This window comes from Phaseolus vulgaris, chromosome 5, assembly GCF_051622355.1.
Source record: "Phaseolus vulgaris cultivar YP4 chromosome 5, ASM5162235v1, whole genome shotgun sequence".
Lineage (NCBI taxonomy): Eukaryota > Viridiplantae > Streptophyta > Magnoliopsida > Fabales > Fabaceae > Phaseolus > Phaseolus vulgaris.
The window spans coordinates 36,951,733-36,967,827 of record NC_143502.1 but is presented as its reverse complement, the minus strand read 5'-3'; the positions used below and the strand labels follow the sequence as shown (position 1 = coordinate 36,967,827).

Sequence of the window (16,095 nt, the reverse complement as noted above, 5' to 3'; positions counted from 1 at the left end):
ATAATCGATTATCTGGTGTGTTGAAAATGGGCCATAGTCGATTATTGTGTGCCATAATCGATTATGGTGTATTTTTGCCTACACACATAATCGATTATCCCTGGATAATCGATTATCCTCTGTGCATAACTGAGAGCATAATCGATTATGTTCTATATTTTTTTGGAATTCTATGTTTCTGAAAAAAAAATTATGTGATTTTCAGGCAGTGTTCTTCATCCTAAGTCATCCTATTGTGCTGCTTGTGCTGTTGTTGTTGCTTGTCTTTAGGTTTTTAATTTTTTTTATGTAAAGTTATTTTTTTTTATTTCTGTTTTATATTTATGATTGGATGATTATGGTTTTGTAATATAATTTGTTTAGAATTTATTTTAGTTAATTATGTTAAGGAGTTACTAAATTATTGTTGGTTGGTTGTAATATAATTTGTTTAGACTTTAGTTTAGTTAATTATTTTAAGGAGTTAGTAAACTATTGTTATTATTTGATTGGGTGTTTTAATTTTTGTAGATAGTTATAATTTTTTTAAGATTTAAAAAAAATATTTATTTGTATGAAATGAATGATTTTCAGAATGGAAACAAATTTTTTTAAAGTTTAGGTGATTAAAGACAAGTGAATTTTTAAATTTTTGTATGAAATGTACAAAGTTATTATTTATTTAAAATTGAATTGTTTATAAAAAAGATTTACAAAATTTAATTTAGACAGAATAAAATTCAATTTTTTTTAAAAAAATTTATAGGGTTTTCAATTTTGTAAATTTATCATAATTTATTAATGTTATAATTAAAAAAATTAAAAAAATGTTTTAAAAATTTGTATTTCACATTAATTATTGGTGTTAGAATTAAATGTTATAAAAAAAATGATATACTAATTTAAAAAGTCAGAAAAACATTACATAAGAAATATGAATTTTTAATAATAAATATTGTATAATAATAAATATACAAAGTTAATTTTTTTTAACATTTAATTTAATTGTTTATAAGAGAATAGATAATTTTTTAAATGAATATTTGTATTCTGTATGGTTAATATTTTTTTAAATTGGACATAAATTATTAATGTTATTAGTTGAAAAGATTTAAAAAAATATTTTTGTAATTTTTGTTATAAGATTTAATTGTTATAAGAAAAAAATATATGTATTTAAAATGAATATTTTAACAAGTGGAAATAGAAATTTGTAGGTTTTTTAAAAAGTAATTGATATTTTAGAAGTGCTATTTTTAATTGATATTTTAATTATAAATGTAGAAAGTAATTATTTATTTTAAAATAAATTGTTTATGAAACAGATTTAAAAATATTGTGATAGGGTTTTCATTTTTGTAAATTAAACATAATTTATTAATGTTATAATAAAAAAATTATAAAAATGTTGTATTAATTAAAAATAACAGTAAAACTTTAAAGTAGAAATATCATTTTGAGTTTTTTTTTTTTTTTAATTTGTATTTCACATAAATTATTGGTGTTAGAATTAAATGTTAATAAAAAATGTTATAGTAATTTAAATTGTCAGAAAATTTTTATTTTAGATTGATAATAAATTATTACAAAGATAAATAAGTGTACAGAATCCAAATAAAAATATATGTATTTAAAATGAATATTTTTAGAAGTAGAAATAGAAATTTTAGGTTTTATTTTATTTTATTTGTTTATATTTATTTGTTGTTTGATTAAATTATGTTATTGAATGATATAGTAATTTTGATTAATTTTTTTATTAAAATTAATTAAAAGTACGTTTTAGGGTAACTGTATTGGTGTACTTTTACACCGATACGGTAACCGCGTTCGGTATGACTTCGGAAAGAAATTATGACGAGGCAAAGATGGTAAACTTTGAGGAAACAGTTGCAGTTTATGACGATCTTGTTGCGGCGAACATGAACTTAATTTCACAAATCGAAGAACAAATAAAAAAAAATAATGAAGGTGCATCAGTCATGATTCTTTGTATGATTGCTTTTGGATTGAAATTGTTACACACAATGCCTACTACAAGCAACTGTATCAGTGAGTCCCAACCACGAAAAGAGCGTCGTAGACAAGAATTGATGGAGTACTTGGTTCACACTGAACAATCTCGTCACATTATTCGCATGGGACCGAAAGCTTTCATTCAATTATGTGAACGAATACGGGGAACTGGACTTGTTAAAGATGCATATCAATCAACCGTGGAAGAACAAGTAGCGAAATTTCTGCACATTATTGGGCATAATGTGAAGAATCGAAGTGTGTCATTCTTTTTCCATCGGTCTGGAGAAACAGTTTCCCGTCACTTTCATAATGTTTTGAGTGCCATTTTAAGGTTGGAGGGGGAATTCTTAATTCAACCAAATGGAACGGTTGTAGAACCACACATCCTTAACAACAGTCGATTTTTCCCCTACTTTAAGGTTTGTTGATAAAAACATTACTTGAAATTATGTGTAATGTCTTCTGTAGTTTGTGGTTAATTAAAGTTATGAATTTTTGTTTACATTAGGATTGTTTAGGGGCCATAGATGGGAGTCATGTACGTGCTAAGGTTGCACGTGCTGATGCGCCTCGTTTTCGAGGGAGAAAAGATTGGCCAACCCAAAACATATTTGCAGCCTGTGACTTTGACATGAAGTTCACATATGTCTTAGCCGGTTGGGAAGGAACTGCCTCCGATTCAAGGATATTGAAAGATGTTTTGGTACGAGGCGATCCTTTGGTTATTCCAGAAGGTTAGTTATAGGGGATTGGGTGTGCAAAACAATTAAAAGGTTGTAGTAATATATACTAACCCAGTTTTCCACAATCTTTGTAGGAAAATACTATCTTGGTGATGCAGGTTTTATGTTAAAACGAAATATAATAACACCTTATCGCGGGGTGAGATACCATTTGAAAGAATATTCGCGAAGAGGGCCACAAAATGCAAAAGAGTTGTTTAATCATCGACATTCATCACTTAGGAACGTAATTGAGAGAACCTTTGGGGTGCTTAAAAAACGTTTTCCAATTATAGCCAGTGGGACTGAGCCACATTATGATGTGGATACTATGACAAAAATTGTTTTAGCTTGTTGTATTCTGCATAACTTTCTACGCAGGATCGACAATGATGAGTCTCTGCTTGAAGAAGTAGATAATGAATTGTTAGAACAAGATGTCCAACCAAGCACCACCCATGCTCGTGAACATGATTACAGCAGAAGATGTTGACGTTCCTCCTCCACCAATGAGGATTCCAGAAGTTCTTGATTATTCAAGATACTTCAGTATCAGGCGTCAAATGGTGGTTTTTGAAAAGAACTTTCACGCAAGAGCAGTATTACCACCAAAAGTGATGCATACTCCATTTTTTGCTGGACCAGGATTTGAATTCCAAAATCTTCTGAATTGGCAAGGTTTACAACCTTTCCTCGGAATTAATCTTCCGTATTATGAGGATTTGGTAAGGGTTTTTTATACAAATGCAAAATTCACACCTGCTGGTCACCTTGCCGTTGAGATTTGCGAAAAAATGATACACATCAAAGAAGTGGATTGGATGACCATTGCTCATCTACAGTATGACGGTCTTAAGTTAACCCTCGGGACGATCCCTGAGGAAGTGAATTTTGATCGAGCACTAGCACTATCCACCATGATTCGTGAAGATGTTGATGGTCAAAATCTGAAAAATGTCGGTAGTCTGAAGATGAATGACCGACTGTTGCATTACACATGGGTGCATATCTTGTGCCCTCGAGGAAGCAATTATGCACAACTGCTGAATGAAGATATTTTCATGATGTGGTTAATCAAGAATAATGTACGCATTAATTGGCCTCATTACATAATGCAACAGATCATCAAATGCCGGGATAACAAGATGCCTCTCCCATATGCAAATTTGATAACGAGGATCTTGCAGGTGTATGGCTTTGACTTGTCCAATGAACAAACAACAATGCTAGGCTGGAATCATTACTTTGGCAAAAAAAGTATGAAAAAATTAAATATATTCCAGGTCAATGGCATATGGCAACTTGGTAGACCACAACATGCAAACGAAAAAAATGATGAAGAGGATGAATTGTCACCACAAGATGATGAAGGTGGTCAACCTGAGGAGGAAAACCCCACTCAAAGGGAATTGTTAAATCAAATTTTGTCCGACATAGAAAAGATGAATACCCGAATGGACATAATGGAGGTTACTCTGGCTGACATTCGACGTCATTAAGGCCATTGAGTGTGTTATTATTATGTTATTGTCATTGTTATTTTTATTTCTAAGTTTCATGTTGAACATTGATGAATTGTGTTTGTTATTTTTGACGTTGACATTGTTATTGTTAAGGTTTTATGCTACTTTTCATGCTACTTATTTACATAATCATATTGTTTTTAATGCAACTTTTTACCATCTTATTACTTCGACAACATTGGTTAAGTGTCATTAATGTCTGCGTATCACAACACGTCGTCATCTAGTTGTACTGGTTGTAGTGTGCAAAAACGTGGTACTTTTACCCATGCTACTGGGACCACAGGTGCCTTCGTTGATCCTATTTGTGATCGTGGACAATTTGCTGTTTTGAGAATAGCGACAACACAAAAAAATGCTGGAAATTTTTTTTAGGGTTGTCCCAACTACAAGGTAAAATTTATTCAATTAGGTTTCAAATAAACTTAAGAATGTTATTTTAAACTTATTCATTGTTCAATTTTATTGTTTTCTTCAAAACAGATTAGAAGTGACATGGTTCTAGGCTGTAATTTTTTCAAATGGTGCATTGAAGACGTTGCCGATGAAAAAGATGAAATTATTATCATACAACGGAATAAGATATGTCTTCTAGAAAACCGTTTGAAGGTCTCCACTAGGAGGATTCAAATGTTATTAACACTATTATGTTCTTCATGTAATGACTTTATATTATATATTTTGACACCTACTTAATATTAATGTTATATTCTAAATTTCTATTTTCTTTTTAAAATATATTCATTTTGTTATTCATAATAATGGAAATTATTATTAAAATTAATTTTATATATATTTGTATATATATAACATAACATAATTTATAAAATCATTTATAATATTAAAATTATGTAAATAAATTAACTTAAATAAAAAATAATTCTTAATTAATAAAATGTTAAATAATATAATTATACTTTAATTTTAAATGATAATTAACTAAAATATGAAATAGGATTAATCATTCTTTATTCTTTTTTTATATAAAGAGTAAAATTGTAATCTTACAAATTTTACTATTCAAAATATATTAAAATACTCTCACAACTATCACATCATTCACAATTTCCAATAAATTTTCTTCACACATCCACCCTAACATACCCCAATCCAAACAACCTCAATTTTCTTCACACTTCCACTCCCACTCACCCTCAACTTTCCACTCCCCCACACCCTCTAATCCAAACACACCCTAAGAGTTTTGTTTCTCCATACTATCTATGATTGGAGTGGTGAGTTGTGTTGACATGGTAATCCCAACTAAAGTATTCCATGTTTATGTAGTGAAAAAATTAAAGAAAATAAAGTGAGTAAAAAGTATGAAAAATAAAAAAATAATTTCTTAAAAATTAAAATACAAAGTTCTAATTCTTTCCACCTTACTAATTTTTATCAATTAAATAATATGTGTATCCATTCTCCCCCTCCAATTTTTATCCAACCAAACAAGTCATATGAGAACGGGATGCATCCTGGTACATTGTTCCCTGTCTTTCGAAAACCTTTTCCATGGAGTCTCAGCTTCACCCAAAGCTCAACCATCTTTTATGCTTATTCATCCTTACCCTTTCATTTGCCCACGCTCAAGCTACTACCTTCGGATACTGCGGTACTTCCTCACTCTCCCTTTTATTCTCTTTGAAAATTTATCCTGCAATTCTGATTTTTTAGCTCATCACATTGGTCCTCCAGATTAAAATTCTAAACTTTATTTGTGGGGATAAATTTTAATCGGATTCAATTTGTTGATAAATTCTGTTCTGTTTTTTATGTCATGCACAGGTTATGCATAATGAATTCACAGCTAATTGCGCCCAGTTACTCATGATATGGTCTCGTTGAACTTTAGTGACTTTCTTTTTGTGTTTAATTTTCCATTGAAAATTTATGCAGCTGATGTGAACTATGATGTAAAGGTGTCTGGAGTTGAAATCACACCAGACCCTGTTGTACGTGCTAGGCCTGTCACCTTTAAAATTTCAGCTGCTACTGGTAAACCCTATCTTCTGTATCTTTATTTCATTTTGTTTTCTTTTCCCCCCCAAATTCGATTTTTCTTTCATGCAGGGACCAAGTGTTTTATGTTAACAAACTGTACTTATATTTATAACCCCGTGTGGTGATTACAGGGATAGACGAAATCATGGTATACTTATCTTATGTAGCATTTTAATACGTCACTTAATTATTTGAGTAAACCATCAATCAATCTAGTTTCTCAAGGATTTATGTAAAGTAAAATGTTACTTTCACAATTGAGCACAACCGTTTACAACTATGATGTGTCACAATGCAATTTTGAAATTGCTCCATCTTTTCATATGGAATTCACATTTCAGCAAAAAGTTATTTCTGTTTCCAGATTAAATTGTAATCTGGTGCAGGGTTGAGAACATATCAACACTCTTGAAGTGTTTAATGTCCATTTAATCCCTACTTAACTAAACCAATTTGAAGGAATCTTTAATGCTTAGGAGACTATTCAGTATTGTTTTTAGTACTCGAGGGATTAGTTATATAATTTGTTTACTTCAAGGACTATTTAGGAGAGAGTAATACATTAGATATGAAATTGATGGTTTATTGTAATTATTTTTAGTTGATTGTGAATAGATTTGCTGTCTATCTTGAATGCAGGTGAAGCTATTTATGGAGGAAAGTGGGTAATTATAGTTGCATACTTTGGCTTTGTTGTCCATAAAGAAATCCATGATTTTTGTGAGGAAGTATCTTGTCCTGTTGCTACTGGCAGTTTTGTGGTTGCTCACACCCAAAAATTACCTGCATTTGCCCCACCGGTTAGTTTCAGTTTACCAAATATAAGCTTTTAGCTATGAAGCCTATAAATAATCATACCCTATCATGAATGAAGTCTCCATTGACATCTATGAAGAGGCCCTTAACATATAACTTTGCAATTATAGAGTAAGACAAAGAGATTAATCTTCTGTCGAGCAGTAGAGATATTGTTTAGCAGCAATGCATGTTCTTGGTCTCTCATCTCATCTTCCAAACTCATTTTGCACCCTTTAGTGCAAAGTATGTGATGTGCCCATACATGTAGGTTTATATAAGCTGAAAAACTTAACATGTGATTACATTAGTTATCTGATTAAACGTATTTGATATTGTATTATTCTTTCCTTCTGTTCTATCTAATATGCTTCTGAATCTTATATAATTTATGGAATTTCATGAAGCTAGCTAGTGTAGAGTTGTAAAAATCTGTAATTGCCCTTTGGTATCCGGTTATGTATCAATAGTAATTTAAACTGACAGGTAAAATCAATCCAGTAAAATGGACAACTCTTAGAGTTGGTGTTTTTGTGTGTAACGCCTTGCTTTTGCGCTTATGAATCAAATCCTTAGAGTTCTATCCTAATAACCACCCAAGCTAGCTTTTGCAAAAGCCAACCCAACTATACAAGAAAGGGACTCGTGGATAGATAACTTGGATTTCGAAGGAGAGTTTGCAATGTGTGATACGGACTTACAATTGAGGGGAAGATCGAGAGGAATTGAAGTATAGAGTTAGAAGTCTCACATTAGGTGGAGATGAGTGAGATGAATAATATATAAAGAGAAAAATCTACAAATTCACCATCTTAAGGTTTTAAGAGGTTTTGAGTTGAAGGTGACATCAAATCTCTTATATACTCAATTACTAATTATGATGTAGTGTCAGACCTATCTACTCTTTCTTTGTGTGTCTGTGGTATCTTAGTCAAGTTTGCATTATATCCTCTTAAGGACTTATTTGTAGCTACCCTAATTTTAAGGACGACTTGTCTATTCTTGATATTCTCTTCTTGATCTTGGACTTGGCTTTTCATCAATTTTATTACCTGTTTTGTTGATGTAAAACTTTTATGTACTTCTGTTTTTGTTTCAAGCATGCTTTTTCTACGATAGCAGTTTACTGGGATGTAAACCTTTTCTACTTTTTGAATATGGAACAGTATACTGAGACCTGAGATCAATTCCTTGTCTGTAATGTTTACAGGGCACCTACACCGTGGAGATGACACTAAAAAATGAAAAGAACAAGCCATTAACATGCATCACCTTTAATTTAAAAATCGGTTGGGGATTTTTGGTGTCCAATATCTGAAGTGGCCATTGTTCTACTTAGCTACTTTGACAACTATCTCTGGTTGTTCTAAGTTCTAACCGAAGATATATCATCTTTGGCCAAACTCTTGTTAATAAGATGAAATCTTAAGCTTCTATGAGTGAAGTTGTGGACAACAATTAGGAATGACTTCAACTCTAATGAAAAATAAGTAAGAATTTAATGAATGAAAGTCTATGTGTAGATGAAGTTTCAATGCGTTAAAGGTATAATAATGTAAATCATAAGAGTAAATATGAGTTTAATGACCCTCCATTTCCTTTTATATTTTTTCACGAAAAAACAGACATAAGAAAATAAATCCACTCTTTCACTAAGATTTCAATGATAAAAAAAATTCTCAAATAATATAAAAAATAATTGAATTGGTAGGTTATTATCGTTATTAAATGATTTGTGGATGATAAGTTATTTATATAATATTTGAGTTATATTTTGAAAATATTATATTTGATAGATATATTATGAGAAAGAAATACTTAAGAAAACATAATTATTGTACCGGTTGGTACCAGATAAGTCGATCTCGATTTTGGTCACTGATCGAGTGAAAGAATGTATCAAGACACACAATAAAAGATATAGATATAAAAGATAGTGATGACAGTTACAACCGCACTTAATGACTCATAATTAATATCCCAAAATATGCGGGAGGTTTTTCCGACGAAGCAACTAAATAACTGATTAACTAAAGGGTGTTCATTCTTATTAATAAGGGACCACGATGCAAGTCAGTTAATAACTGATATTTGGCCCATCATGGACAGAGTCCATCATAGGCAGAGCCCATAACCTGTGCTATAAATAAAGCTCTTTACACATGAACCAGATATATTTTTACCATTTACCAGAATATACTCTTTACAAGAGTACTTACTTAAGCATTGGAGTGCCTTTTACAAGTTATCCATTATCAAGTATGAACATTTAAGGAAAGAGTCTTGAAGGAAGCAAATAGAGGATTAATGACACATGAGTAATTGTACACCCAGTCACATGTATTATCTAGGCCCCTTTACCTATAAAAGTACAATTATTGTTGTAGATAAAAAGAAAAAAAAATGAAGAAACTACACCATTATAATTGTTTAACCATTATTGTAAGGTGCAAATATTCGATTCCACCATTACAGAAAATGAGTTGCTTTAAGTGTAAGAAGTCATGTAATGTATGAGTATACATACAAAATATTCTATATTGAAAATGCTCCAACTTAGATTTAAACTCTTTTTTTTAGTAAATGAATTAAATTCACATGAAACTTTTCCCGAAAACACACATACCACCACTCAAACAATAACAATGAGGACTTAACATAATAACACACATATTTGTTAGAATTCATATTAATCAATTGATATTGACGAAGTTAATTGCACCTCAAGGGTCTTCCAACAACATCCTTAAATAAATATTCATTTAAAATTAATTATTATTAAAGCTTTGTGTGAAAAAACCTTATTTATATTTATGACTCTAATTTTGTCTTCTCTCTCTCTAGTGCCCAACCAGAAATTCTAACAATGATTATGAATGGTCTCAATATTGTGAAGGAATATGCGCCTTTGCATTTTAAAGCCTTCATTGCAAGTAGGTTTTGTATGCACACTAGACTAAGAGAAAGTTATTCTTCCTCTATGGTTTTAAATATACTTTTGGATTTAAAAATATATTTAAGATTTTTTATTTCATATTTCATAATCTTAAATATATTTTTGGATCCAAATATTGTACAACATAATAAATATTCAGATTATACAATTCATAATAATTTTTTAAATTATGGATTGCGCAATTTAAAATAAATTTTTAATTTATACAATCCAAAATATTTCCAACTCAGGAATAATTTGAACTTATTCTAGACCTATAAAAGGAAGAAAATATGGGGAGTTAAAAGAAATTTTAAAAGGAAATAATAATTGAATAAACAATTATCATTACAAGAAAATAATTAAATATAAACTAATTATAGAAAAAAAATATTTAGTTACTATATTGACTAAATTAGATATTATTTTAAAAACTAAAAAATTATTGATATCTAAAGTAATTTCTATTATTAATAGAAAATTATAAATTAATTTATAAATTGACATCTAAATAGTTACTAAGTTTTTAGCTACCATTTATCTAATTTTAATAGTTTTAGTTTTATTATGTGCATATGTAAAAAATTATTTTTTTATAAATATTTATTTTGCAATAGTTTCAATTATTGAATATGATTTTTCATATTTGGTGAAAGGAAAACAAACAAGAAGATAAAAAATACATCACCTATACATGCCGAATCACGTCCTCTGTATTGTCAAGTACTTAATAACTACCCGTCATGTTGGTCATTCGGCATAGAGGGACAAAGCACAGGCAATTGCTTCCTGCACCCGATCAATTGTGACTCGTACCCGACATATTTTTAAAAATCCTACAATGCCCTTGTCTTCTTCACTTATGAAAACATTGAATGGTGAGGAAAAGGAAGTTCATGGATGTGTGAAGCTTTGCTTTGAGCTGCAAAAGAGGAGGTTACATTCATTGTTGTGCACGAACATTCAGTGTAAGCTTCGTTTGTCAAGTTAATGAGGTAAGTCATCCATTTTCAGGCATTTTCGTTCAGTTTCTGGTTTTTGTTCGAGCTCAGCTGGTCCTGGATATCGGTATCCGGAAATCTGTTTTTTTCTTACGGATATTAATATCTGGAAGTCAAAATTTTCAATACGGATATTAATATCTGGAACTGTGGCTCGTTGCTTCCGGACGCTGATATCCGTAGTTCATCATTGCCTTACGGATGAAAATATCTGGAACTAGTTTATGCAATCCGGATATATATATTCAGAAGCTAACTGTTGATATTTTTTTGGTTATGGATTTATTTATCCGGAAGCTAAGTGTTCATTTTTTTCAACATCCGAATGGATACAATAGAGTCATACATGGGAGTTTTAGGGGAGATTGATGTGTGGGATGGATTAGATGATGTTGATCTAGAGCAGTCAATAAGTTATAACGCATTAGATAATGAACACAAGGCACATGAATGTAGTGAGGCATTTTCTACAAATGAGGTATGGTCAATGTTGGGTTGTGAATGTTTTTTTTATGAATTATTTTTAAATTTGGCATATGTTATTGTAGGTATTTCGTGATCGAGATGAGCTGTTAGAGTGGGCGAGAAGTGTTGGCTATAGTTATGGGTTTGTCATTGTTATATTAAGGTCAGATACATGGACGGGCCAACGAGGAAGGATGACCTATGTATTGTTAGGTTGTGAGAGAGGAGGTAAATATAGACGGTATAAAAAAGAAGTAGATGTCAGTCAAACTGGAAGTAGGAAGTGTGAGTGTCCTTTCAGATTGCGAGGCAAACCAGTCAAAGGTGGTCAAGGGTGGATGGTTGAATTAATTTGTGGTTCTCACAATCATGACTTGGCAGAGACAATGGTGGGTCATCCGTATGCTGGAAGGTTAAGTATAGAGGAAAAGGTTATGGTTGAGGATATGAGTAAAACTTCGGTGAAGCCAAGAAATATTTTACTAACCATGAAAGAGAGAAATGAGAAGAATGTGACAACTATTAAGCAGGTTTATAATGCAATCACTGTTCACCGAAGATCACAAAAAGGTCATAGAACAGAAATGTAGCAACTGATGTTGTTACTGGAGCGAGACAGATACGTGCATTGGTGTAGGTGTGATGAGTGTTGGGTTTAATAGTGCCAAAGTTCAAGAGGGGGGGTGAATTGACCTTTTAAAACTTTCTCGCAGAAACAGTGTTTAACACAGTTTTACAGAAAATAAATCGATTTATGTAAAAATGAACAGATTTATTTCAGCACTGTTTTTGTTTGAAAAGCTTTTAATACAGCAAGGTTAATCACAAGATTATGCAGATAGATTTTCCAGATGCACACACACAGATATCAGATTGAAAAACAGTGAAACACAGAAAACAGCAAACCTTAATTCCACTTAATGTGATTTAGGTTCAGTTAAGGGCTTGACAATTTGTGAGACAATCTATCACATACAACCTGTTTTATTAGCCTTTAACAGATTATCAGTGTTCTTATTGAAACCAGACAGTTTTCCAGAAATTAAGAACAATGTGCACAGCGCCCAGAAAGAACAGATTTATTTTCAATTGAACAGATTTATTTCTTTGCTGTTTTATCAATTATGCATAAACGAAATTGCAGAGAGTGAGAGAGAATGAACACAAGCAGTTATACTGGTTCACTCAACTGAGCTACATCCAGTCTTCACCAACACCAGGTGGAAATCACTAAAACACAGTACAATCAAGTACAATTCCCACTGTTCTTGAAACCTACAAGAACTTAGGTACTCTTGCTGAAAAAACCTATTTCAGCACACACACACCCACTCTTCAAGAACACCTATCAAGAAGAGTGTTCAACCAAACTATTACAAGAAATGAGAAGTGAAACGACTACACCTGATTGAGGATACTAAGATCTGCCTTAAACCAGTAGGCAAGATTGCTAGAACAGTAGCTGCACCTCACACCAAGCTTTTGGAACCAAAACCAAGAACAAGCACTTTGTGATTTTTGAAATCTTTGAAGAACAAATGCTAATCCTTTGTAAACTTTTGATTCTCTGCTGTAAAACTTGTTTTTACAAATGTATGAACTATTGAATGAATATTAAACTCAGAAACAAGTTTGCATTTTATAGAAAACCAACTTATAACAGATTTTTGAAAAACAGTTAAAGCTGTTATAAAATGAACAGATTGAAAATAAAATGAACAGATTTATTTTCAAAAAACAGTTAGAGAATTTGTTAAGTGATGAGACTTAGTCAACCATTCTGGTGCTGAGATAAAACTGAAAATCGTTTAAGCTTGACATGGCACCAGAGACAAAAAGAATCTATTCATTTACAGATGAACAGATTTATTTTTCAAAACGAAAACAGAGAAAGTTTAACTGTTTAAAACTCAGTCGTTTTGAAAGATCGAAGACTTAGTCAAAATACATGATGCACAAAATCTAATTTTTACAAGACTTAGCCAAGGCATCAGTGTAAAAAAGAATCTGTTTATTTAGAAAAGAACAGATTTATTTTTATGCAGTAAACGTGTTTTTTGTAAAACATGTGAAAAACAGTTTAAGAAAACTTATGTTTGTTCTTATCACATGGCCAGTGGTTATGAGGTGAGTTACTCAGCAAAAAACCCACTGTTAGACAACCTCTAAGCACTACCTAAGACACACTTAAAGCAAAGCAAAATACAAATGAAATGTACATTGAAGTCTTCATCAAACACAATCTTGAAGGACCAGCAACCATCTTCAACAATGAGGTCTCTAATATTGTGCAAGATATATTTTGGACACACCCAGATTCAGTAAAACTGGTGAACTCATTTAATATTGTCATATTAATGGATAGTACGTACAAGGCGAACAAGTATAGGATGCTGTTACTTGAGGTTGTTGGGATTACGTCTACATGTTTGACTTTCTCCGTTGCATTTTGTTTACTAGCAGCAGAAAAGGAAAATAATTTTTTTTGGGCCCTTGACAGACTTAAAGGGTTGTTTTTGAGAGTTGATTCATGCCCTAGGGTGGTGGTATGTGATAGAGATGTTGCCTTAATGAATGCAATTAGAATGGTGTTTCCCGAAGCTTATAATTTGCTTTGTCGGTTTCACATTGATAAAAATGTGAAAGCAAAATGTAAAATGTTGGTGCATCCAAGAGAGGCATGGGATCAAGTAATGGAAGTGTGGGGATCTGTTGTGGATTGTGATATTGTTGAGGCCTTCGAAGATCGTGTCAATGCTCTTTGAGTTGTCTGTTCTCCATGGCCTATATTTGTTGATTATGTGATGAATACATGGTTACGTCCACATAAAGAAAAATTTGTCAAGGCATGGATAGATAAGGTGATGCACTTAGGAAACACAACAAGTAACAGAGTTGAGGCGGCACACTAGAGCCTAAAGAGAGTTCTTCAGAATTCGATGGGGGATTTATGTTTCTGTTGGGATTCCATCAATAAGATGATTATTTTACAACATAATGCAATCAAAGCTTCATTCCAAAAGAATTTGCATGTGGTTGGACATCGGTTTAAGGTTACAACTTACAAAAAATTGTTAGGTTTTGTGTCTAAGTATGCTTTGAACCTTATTTCGGAAGAGCTTGATAGGGTTAAATCAGTGGGGTTTGATAAAAGTAGGTGTGGATGTAGTCTTACATGTACTCATGGTCTTCCTTGTGCGTGTCAATTGGCTTCATTTGGTGTTGGTAGCATACCACTTAAATCAGTACATGTGATGTGGACTCGTTTAAGCTTTGAAGACATTGCAACTGAAGAATCTTCATCTGAGTTGTCAATTGATAAAGAGTTTGAGGTCATCGCGAAGCGGTTTAAAGAGTTGGATGTTGCAGGTAAGGTTAACATCAAAAGTAAATTGCAGGAGATTGCCTTTCCAGAGAAGACATCTATTTACGCACCAGATCATAAGGTGAAAACAAAAGGTGCTGTAAAGATGTCTCGTCCTACCAAATTCATGAGATCAACTAAGCAAATCCCTTCTTATTTTAAACATGTGGATTTCTTACACTCACAACATGATAGGTGCGCAAGCAAAAAATCTAATGAAGAAAGCTTACCAGAAATTGTACCAGCAAAATGTATTCCTTTCCTTGATCAGTTCCCTATAGGGTATCATCCATATATTGTTGATGTTGTTGACTTTAAGGCTGATGGCCATTGTAGCTACCGTGTTGTTGCTGCCCAATTGGGAATGGGAGAGAAGTCATGGGTTGTTGTTCGAATGAATTTGTTAAAAGAACTAAGTGAATGGAGACAAGAATATGTTCAACTCTTTGGTGGTGATGATAGATATGAATACTTGAAGAAGTCACTTCTAGTGGAACACATGTCTATGGTACAAACCACTCACACCATTTCATTTTTACATTGCATTTCTTTATTTAACTTTGTTTCTCAATTGTACTTGCAGGCATGAACAAATAAGTGGATGACAATTCCAGACATGGGATATGTTATTGCAAATCGATATAATGTCATTCTTGTTTCTTTGTCCATGTTACAATCATTGAGTATTTTTCCTTTAAGAACCCAAGCACCAAGTAACTTCCGTCATCACCGAATCATTGCAATTGGGCATGCCCACGGAAATCATTTTGTGCAGGTATAAACTAAACCAATCAAGATTTATGTGCTAAATTAAGATTTATGTACCTTATATTTATTACCTTTATAGGTCAAGCTCAAAGATGGTTGTCCAATTCCACCTACGGATATATTGTGGGCATCACATCGTTATCCGGCGGCCAAACTTGGTCAACATACTACACTAGCCAGATACAAGTTTATACCCAACTAATGTCCATTAGACGATATTTGTAATCATAACATTTGTAATAGATGCATGTTTAGCGTAATTGAATGTACATTTGCAATGGTTATGTATTTAGTATATTTGAAATGGTTATGTATTCAGTACATTAGCAATGTTGAATAGATTTTGGAGTTGTCCTACACAATTATGAGGAGCATACGGATGGCCATATCCGAAAGTCAGTGAAGTGCTTGCGGATATTAATATCCGGAACTCAAGCAGTAGGCTACGGATAAAAATATCCATAAGTCACATTTGCGCGTGCAGATAAAAAAATCCGGAAGTGTGTGAGGTGTCTACGGATGT

At 32.1% G+C, this 16,095-nt stretch overlaps 4 protein-coding genes across 5 annotated transcripts; all 4 read left to right on the top strand.

Annotated features, from left to right (window-relative positions):
- Window positions 1-5,674: 5,674 nt before the first annotated feature.
- Window positions 5,675-8,550, top strand: LOC137835579 (uncharacterized). Of its 2 annotated transcripts, none has more exons than XM_068644152.2 (4): window positions 5,675-5,855; window positions 6,140-6,238; window positions 6,884-7,044; window positions 8,250-8,550. In XM_068644152.2, the coding sequence occupies exons 1-4, from the start codon at window positions 5,756-5,758 to the stop codon at window positions 8,355-8,357; spliced, it is 468 nt and encodes a 155-aa protein (XP_068500253.2). In that variant the 5' UTR covers window positions 5,675-5,755; the 3' UTR covers window positions 8,358-8,550. The 2 variants fall into 2 exon arrangements, with proteins under 2 accessions (XP_068500253.2, XP_090158739.1); XM_090302613.1 differs by having other exon boundaries at window positions 6,029-6,238.
- Window positions 8,551-11,300: 2,750 nt separating this feature from the next.
- On the top strand, window positions 11,301-12,271 carry LOC137834382 (uncharacterized). The gene is made up of 2 exons (XM_068642438.2): window positions 11,301-11,453; window positions 11,524-12,271. Exons 1-2 carry the CDS (start codon window positions 11,301-11,303, stop codon window positions 12,028-12,030), a joined length of 660 nt encoding a protein of 219 aa, XP_068498539.2. The 3' UTR covers window positions 12,031-12,271.
- Window positions 12,272-13,797: 1,526 nt separating this feature from the next.
- On the top strand, window positions 13,798-14,205 carry LOC150027606 (PKS-NRPS hybrid synthetase cheA-like). The gene has a single exon (XM_090302949.1). The coding sequence runs from the start codon at window positions 13,798-13,800 to the stop codon at window positions 14,203-14,205; it is 408 nt and encodes a 135-aa protein (XP_090159075.1).
- A 174-nt stretch (window positions 14,206-14,379) lies between these two features.
- LOC137834385 (uncharacterized) lies at window positions 14,380-15,393 on the top strand. The gene is made up of 2 exons (XM_090302947.1): window positions 14,380-15,312; window positions 15,388-15,393. The coding sequence occupies exons 1-2, from the start codon at window positions 14,380-14,382 to the stop codon at window positions 15,391-15,393; spliced, it is 939 nt and encodes a 312-aa protein (XP_090159073.1).
- Window positions 15,394-16,095: the final 702 nt, after the last annotated feature.

Excerpts from the sequence above, each read along its gene's own strand:
- LOC137834382 (XM_068642438.2), top strand. The coding sequence starts at position 11,301 with ATGGATACAATAGAGTCATACATGGGAGTTTTAGGGGAGATTGATGTG. Across the intron at positions 11,454-11,523 it reads AGGCATTTTCTACAAATGAG|GTATTTCGTGATCGAGATGA; the intron begins GTATGGTCAATG and ends ATGTTATTGTAG.
- LOC137834385 (XM_090302947.1), top strand. The coding sequence starts at position 14,380 with ATGGGGGATTTATGTTTCTGTTGGGATTCCATCAATAAGATGATTATT.
- LOC137835579 (XM_068644152.2), top strand. The coding sequence starts at position 5,756 with ATGGAGTCTCAGCTTCACCCAAAGCTCAACCATCTTTTATGCTTATTC. Across the intron at positions 6,239-6,883 it reads TAAAATTTCAGCTGCTACTG|GTGAAGCTATTTATGGAGGA; the intron begins GTAAACCCTATC and ends TCTTGAATGCAG. Across the intron at positions 7,045-8,249 it reads TACCTGCATTTGCCCCACCG|GGCACCTACACCGTGGAGAT; the intron begins GTTAGTTTCAGT and ends TAATGTTTACAG.
- LOC150027606 (XM_090302949.1), top strand. The coding sequence starts at position 13,798 with ATGGATAGTACGTACAAGGCGAACAAGTATAGGATGCTGTTACTTGAG.